The following is a 7,679-nucleotide window of genomic DNA, read 5'->3' as shown; positions in this document are numbered from 1 at the left end:
GTACTCAGCCTGGCGCGTGTAAAGTTGCCTCTCCTGTGCTCTACATCAGCATTCAGCACCATTATTCCCCTTTGCTCCATCTCATCTTAATTAACATATTTAACAATCTAGATCATTTATTTGATGAAATTTCCAAAATATCCAAAGAAGAATTACTTACAATTTAAAAAAAAAAAAAGCTATAAACAAAACAAATAATAAGATTTTTCCGTCATTGTTATAAATTTTATTAAATTAAATTAATGCATAAAAATAACTACAAAACATAAGAATTTCTACAACTGACGAAAGCAGTGGCGCCGTACCAGAGAAAGAATGAAGAGAGAAACAGCAGAATTTAGCAGAAGAAACAGACACGAATTTTAGGGGATTTCCTACAATTTTCTTTTATCGGAAAGAAGCTTCATTTTCTTCTTCTTCGTCATTCTGTAATAAGAAGAAAACCCTAGAAATGTAAAAAGAACCTAAAATTTTAAATTAGTAACAGTACCTAAGACAAATCGCCTCGTCTAAATAAATTAGTAATTGGTTGACATTTTATTCATGGCTTTAATCGAATCCACTCGTAACGTCCTTCCAACGGTTCATCTTTGACAATATCGAAGTTATACCTAAAAACAGTGAACAAAAAAAGAAAAGAATTATTTTAGTTTCGAAATTGCCGTTTGGTTGCTAAGAAAATTTAACAATAGAAAAGAAAATCTAAAGCCCTTTTAAAAGTGCATGTGCATGAACATACTTATCTGCAAACTGTTTCTGAAGTTTTTCCTCGGCAGGAGCAAAGAATTCTTCGAGTTCAGCTTCGGTTGGCATTTTCTCCACCGTTGACCTATGGCGAGAATTCGTCTCTGATGGCCTCGACGTTGAATCCAGGTCTTCTGGTTCAGCTCGGAGCTCATTCAACGGTGTCGTTTCTCTAAAATTAGAATTAACCGAAGAGAGAAAGAAGAGCAAAAGAGTTTGAGCGGAGGTGTATATAAAGAAAAAAGAAAAGAGAATTTAAAACGAAAAAGAGAAAATGAACGACTGCTTTTGAAATTCGAATTCAAGAGATGTGACAAAGTAAGTAACAGTAACTTATATATTAAAATAAAAAATTAAATTAAACTTTACTACATATAATTATTGTAAGCGCTACCTTTCGCTGCTGCTGAAATGCGTGGACGTTTCAACTTCAATACTCTCATCCTGCGAAAATTTAAAAAAATTCTCGAATTTAACAGCTGCAATTAAAGCAGGAACAAAACGAAATAATCTGTAAAGACAAAGCCTAGTAAATTTTTTTTTTTAAAAAAAAGGAAGTTTCGAAATTCACCTCCAGATCTGGCAATTCCATAATCCTTTTATCACTCGATTCAATATTGCTTGAACAACACGACACGTCATCATCATGATCCGAGTTAAGGCTCAAACACCGATTGCTGTCACGACGATGGCGATCCGCCAGAATTGTCCGACTTCTTAACTGGATATAAGATGTAGTTGAGGTCGTAGAAGAAGTTACTTTTCTACATTCCTCTTCTTCGTTGCCGTCGTTTAATCTTCTGCGTTTCTTCTGAACACTTCCGGTTGTTGCCACGGCTCGCGTTTGATCTCTGACGTCAGCTAGTTCCATAACTGCAATTTCTCCAATTGTTCTACACTTTCTCCTCATAATTAAAATAGGAAAATAGAAACTCTTGATCTCTCTTTTTTTTTTTTCCCCTTTCTTTGAGAGAGAGAGAGAGAGAGAGAGAGAGAGAGAATTTGTTTTTGTTGGTTTCGAGCGTTTGTTTTCCGGTTTTTGTTAGCTTTTGATGATGATGGTGATGGTGAGAGAGGGGAGGGTACATTGAACGGTGAGGATTTCTTTTGCGGTTTTAAAGGGGGTGTGGATTGTGGGTGGATGGTGGTCCATTTAACAGCGACGGGGAATCTGTAATGGGGGACTTTGACGGCGTCGTAACGGGAACTGTGACGGAATACACCGAACTTTAAACTAATTACATAACACGTAGTTTCATTATGCCTCGAAAGATGCTCCGGTACGGATTGATTAACAGAAGAGTAATGTTTGAAAAAGTCGGATCAAGTTTCGCTTATAATTATTATTAATTAAGAAATTATGGCTCGCTTAGACTATTAGTGAAAAAATTATAGAATAAATATGTATATAAAAATTGAAATAAAAATAATTGGTTAGTTGAAATTGTAATTTTAAATGTTTAAAATTTATTGTGTAACTGGTACAAATTTTATTATGATTGGTTTTTTATTAATTTTATATAAAAATACAAAAACATTATGATAATGATATAATTTTGTGTATAAAAGGATATTTTAATGATTTCTTAATTTACTTGATGCTTAGTTGATTTGTGATACTAATTTAATTGAGAAATTTAATATAAATATAGATAGATAATTTTTAAGAATATTAAATATAAATTTAATTATTTGTATAATCATTTATACAATCAACTCTCTCACTGCTAAAATTTTGAATGTTATAGATATGTAATTATTATACACTTATAATAATATTTTAGACTTAGATAAGATTTGATTTTTAAAAAAATCAAATTAAAAACTATAATATTAATTAATTAGATTTAGATAGTATCTATAATATTAATATTAAATAAAATATTATTTTACTTGTGGATAGAATGATAAAACTCATCTTTATATTATAAATTCTCTCGAGAAATAATTTTATTTTCAGAAATTTCCATCCAAAGACAACCATATCTAAATCCATTAACATTTGGATTGAGAAGTGCTCGTACTTAAAAGCTCGTAAAATACTAAATCAATAAGATATCTTTATTACATGGAAAGAATATTGTACTCTTAATATATGGTTTAATAATTAAAATTTGGAATGATTTGTATAAAACGATGATTAAATTGTGCTATACTCTATTACACTAATATTGTATAAACAAATAATTAAAATTTAGAATGAAATTTTGTGAATGAAGTAATAAAATATAATTTATATAAAAATATTAGAAATATCAAAATGAAAAAAAAAAAGCAGAGAGTGGCAACAACAATACCTTGAATGAGAATCACAACACCAAAAAAGTTCGGTTTAAGGGTTTGGAAGAGGATATGAGCAAAGACATGGCCATGGATTTGTCTTCAGTGCCGGCGATGTCCTGAAAGGATAACGTGTTGGAAAGGGGTTCTTTTGATTCTATCTATGAAGAGGATTTTAGTTTCATGGAGGGAGATATCACAAGGTCCACTGTTAATGGGATACCTACGATAAACTTCTCCGAAAGGATACAACATATTCTATTAAGGGATATGGAGATCACAGTGGTGGTGAAATTGTTGGGACAAAATTTAGCATATACCACTCTGCATAATAGGATCTATAGTCTTTGGAAACTCTCACTTCTATTTCATCTTATATATGTTGAGAATGGATACTTTCTAGTCAAGTTTCAGACTAGGGAAGATTATGAGAAGGTGCTTACCCAAGGGTCGTAGATTATTTTTGGGAATACCTCACGATCCAGTCGTGGACTCCAGACTTTAATCCTTTTCAACCCTTCGCCAATAAGGTGAGAAACTGGGTCCAATAAGGGGGTTACCTTTTAGTTCATTTTCGCAATTTGAAGATGGGGAGACTTAGTTCCTGAGCAAATTGGTTTCCGATGAAGAAATTAAGACAACAATGTTTGATATGAGCCCATTAAAGGCTCTGAGCAGCGATGGGTTTCTTGCCCTTTTCTTTCAGAGTCAGTGGGACCGAGTTGGTGCTTCTGTTTGTGTTTAGATTAAGAAGATTTTTGTAGGGGAGTGTATTGACTTGGAACTGAACAACACCTTAATTGTCATTGTAACACCCCTAGCCCGTAACCGTCGTCGGAATAAGTTAAGAGGCATTACCAAACCTGTAATGTAATATCCTGATTTTGGGCCTAGTCGGAATAGTGGTTTCGTGACCACAAAATCCGAGATAGAAATAATTATTTTATGATTATTTTAAGGTCTATGATATGATTGCATGATTGTGTGAAAATTTCGTGAAGAAATTTTATGCATAAAGTGCTTAATTTGAAATTTGGGACTAAATTGAATAAATTGTAAAACTTGTGTTCTAGAAGTATTTTGCATAAAATTGAATTAGATTATTAATTAGAGGTCCTTAAAGAGTAATTTTACCAATTTCTAAGTCTATGGACAAAAATTAGGACATGGAAGGAATTTTGGAAAGTTTAGTAGTAAGGGCATTTTGGTCATTTAGGGGTAAAATGAATTAAAATACAAAATTAAAAGCCAATTTTGCTCATCTTCAACCCCATGGCCGAATATAGCAAGGAGAAACCATGGCTAGGGTTTTCAAGCTTCCAAGCTCGATTGTAAGTCCGTTCTAGCCTCGTTTTTAATGATTTTTACGTTTTGGAGTCCCTTAGCTCGATTTAGCTTATGCTAGCAATAATTTAACCTAGGGTTTATATTTGGAAAAATACCCATAGGTGAAATTTGTGTATTTTGGTGTTTTATGATAGAATGTGAGGTTTTAAATTATGTTAGACAACTTGTGCTACTCGGTTTTAAGTGAAAACGAGCAAAAGGGCTTAATCGGTAAAAATACCTAATAGTCATAAGTACATGTTAGAGTGAGAATTTGATGTTTCCATAGAAGGAAAAATGATCAGCATGTCATAAAACATAAGAAAATAGGCTGAATTTTAATTTACGAGCTTTGGGGCAAAAGTGTAAATATGCAAAAGTTTAGGGGCAAAATTGTAATTTTTCCAAAATATGATTTTGGGTCAATTTGAATAATGTGAGTCCTAATTAGACTATATTTTAAATGATAGAGCAAGGAAAACTGAAATTGGGCTAAAATGGGGAAAATACCAAGTTGTGGACGAAATGGTAAAATAGCCATTTTCGCATACGAGGTAAGTTCATATGTAAATGTTGGTCACATAGTTATTATTTTAAATGTTTTAATGTTTTTAAATGATATGATAATTATTATGAAATATTATACTTGTGATAATTGTTTGATAATATGTAATTATGTGAATTACTTGATGAGTATGAACTATCACCAAGTATCGATTTCGATATTCCGTGGAAGACGGAAAAGATGTGAGATCGAGGAAAAAGGCCCGTTTGAACCTTAGGAATAGATTAGGATACAAGTGACATGTCACTAGGATGGTTGAGCATCCGAACTCGTTGAGTTGAGTCCGAGTTCACTTATGGATGCGAGCGTCCGAACTCGTTGAGTTGAGTCCGAGTTCGTGAGATGTAACTAGGCATCCGAACTCGTTGAGTTGAGTCTGAGTTCACTTATGGATGCGAACGCCCGAGCTCGTTGAGTTGAGTCCGAGTTCACTTATGGGCGGGTTACATGGTAGCTTGGCTACATATGTGGCACTTATGTGCAAACTTTCCATGTATCCGAATTATATTCCGATGTGTTTAACGGGCAAAGTTCTACTCAAATGGAGGAATACTCAAGATGAAAGGGACGTATTGGTAAGTGTTGTGAAATGGATACTTTGAACAGGTATGTACTTAACCCTCGGGTTGAAAACTCGATATAACAACAATATGGTAAGATGATAAATGAAAAGGTGATATGAATGTCTTGGTGATGATTATGCAAATGATGTTTTATGTTTGCTTATATGGTTATGTTACTTGCTATTTGCATGTGAGCTTACTAAGCATTTATGCTTACTCCTCCTTTTCATTCCTTGTAGTGTTGACAAGCCAGCTCGAAATCGGAAACGGTCGGAGGCACGCCACACTATCCGTATACCATCTTGGCATAATGGCTTGTATATTTTGAGTATGGCATGTATAGCATTATAATCATTTTATATGTATGGTCTTATGATATGGTTATTGAGTGGTATGGAAATAGAAATGCTTGGTAATGATTAGCCATTGGAATGGCTAATCATGATCATATTTGGTATTACGTATGTCAAATTGCTAGCTAATCCATGGAAACCATGAAATAGGTAAAATTTACCATAAAATAGATTCAGACAGCAGCAGTGACGTGAGTTTGAAAAATCACTAAAAATAGTAGAAATGGAATTAAATAATGAATAAGTTATGGAATCGAAGCTTGATGAGTCTATTTTCATATGGAATAAGCGAAACAGGTATATGAGCTATATTTTATGAAATGTTTAAATTTTTGTGAAATAGGGCCAGAGCTATTTCTGGATCCCCTGTTCTGACATTGGAAATTCACCATAAATTTTACAAAGATAATTAGAAGTCACACTTTATATTTACAGATTCCTTATTGAGTCTAGTTTTATTAGAGACAAACGGCATAGTCATTGAAGGTCTGTATAGGGAGATATCTGATTCGTAATACACAGAGGTCAGAGTAGTTGAACCCTAAAACAGGGGAGACTTTAACTAATAAACTGTACTAATTGGCCCAACCAAAAATTCTAGAAAAAAATTAGTAGATATATATATGAGTCTAGTTTCAGGAAAAATTTACGGAATTGGATTTCGAGTTTCGTAACTCCAGATATGATTTTTAAAGCGACTATGATGCAGTTAGCTAGCTTGTCTGGAAATTTTAAAATGAATTGTATGAGCTCTTTAATTAATGAATTAAGTCCGTTAACACCTCGTGTTCGACTCCGGAAACGGTCTCGGGTACGGGGTGTTACATTTAGTGGTATCAGAGCAGGTTTAGTCGGTTCTCGTACTAATCTAGCATGTGTAAAAGTTTAGCTATACATGCCACTGATCTGTGATAGTGTGATGTCTTCTGACGCGTATAAGTACCGTCTTATTTAGATAGGGTACTCTCCAACCGAGCTGCGCCAACCATGTTCAATGTTAAGTAAAGGTATTTGAGTAAAATTATGATTATGATAAGTCTTGGTTCAGAAAAGTATGAATAAAGGTTTATGATACATATGTGATAATATGTGAGATGAAAGTTCATGTTGTGATAAATATTCATATTTGCTTAATGCTCATACGATGTAGTGTATGTGGCTTACTTGATAAGATGAACGGAATAAATAGAAAGTAGTAGAGGTATGAATAAAGGTCATAATATTATGATACGAATGAAAATGTCCTTGTCTTGATTGGATGTCGAATGTTGATGAATGTTAACGGTATATAATTTTTATGAGGTAAAGGATTATAATGAAATGAACTTATCTATGTTAAATTGTTGGACTGAATTATATGATTGTAATGATATGTACATGATGATGCACGAAATGAAAGTTGTGATTGTGATGCAAATATCTATGTTTGTTTGGCCTTATATAATGTCATGAGCATGAATTAATTTAATTAATTGAATGGATAAGTAAAGCTGTCTAGAAAACATAGAATGTATGCATAAGTATATTGTCTAAATGGGACAATAGGAAAATTGGTGTAAGCCAACATGAATGAATGACATGATTATGATGATGTTACTATGATGATGGAAGTTGTGTCATATGTGTATGTATAAGAAAGTCGAGTCGAGGTCCTACAACCCTCCCCTTACCAAAGTGGTACTTATAATGGAATTTCATGAGATTTGTATTGAATAAGTTTTCGATTGAGAACCCAAAGAGTTCAGTGATAGAATAATTATAAGTATGATCCGAGATTGAAAATGAGCTGATAAGTAAAGTCAAAGCCAGAAAGTATCGGATTGACGTAAAAATTATTGGAGTTATGCA

General features: G+C 33.2%; 1 protein-coding gene across 1 annotated transcript; it reads right to left on the bottom strand.

The window, feature by feature from the left end:
* Positions 1–203: 203 nt before the first annotated feature.
* On the bottom strand, positions 204–1,848 carry LOC108478215 (cyclin-dependent kinase inhibitor 7-like). The gene is made up of 4 exons (XM_017780651.2): positions 1,316–1,848; positions 1,139–1,188; positions 740–916; positions 204–611 (listed from the first exon to the last, which is right to left on the bottom strand). The coding sequence occupies exons 1-4, from the start codon at positions 1,652–1,654 to the stop codon at positions 542–544; spliced, it is 636 nt and encodes a 211-aa protein (XP_017636140.1). The 5' UTR covers positions 1,655–1,848; the 3' UTR covers positions 204–541.
* Positions 1,849–7,679: the final 5,831 nt, after the last annotated feature.

This window comes from Gossypium arboreum, chromosome 12 (genome assembly GCF_025698485.1).
Source record: "Gossypium arboreum isolate Shixiya-1 chromosome 12, ASM2569848v2, whole genome shotgun sequence".
Classification (NCBI taxonomy): Eukaryota; Viridiplantae; Streptophyta; class Magnoliopsida; order Malvales; family Malvaceae; genus Gossypium; species Gossypium arboreum.
Note: the sequence above shows the minus strand (reverse complement) of the source record. Positions and strands in the feature narration are given on the sequence as shown.

Bases quoted from the DNA above. Each gene is read 5' to 3' on its own strand.
- LOC108478215 (XM_017780651.2), bottom strand. From the start codon at position 1,654: ATGAGGAGAAAGTGTAGAACAATTGGAGAAATTGCAGTTATGGAACTA. The intron at 917-1,138 runs GTAGCGCTTACA...TTCTAATTTTAG, and splicing joins CATTTCAGCAGCAGCGAAAG to AGAAACGACACCGTTGAATG. The intron at 612-739 runs GTATGTTCATGC...CACTGTTTTTAG, and splicing joins CAGAAACAGTTTGCAGATAA to GTATAACTTCGATATTGTCA.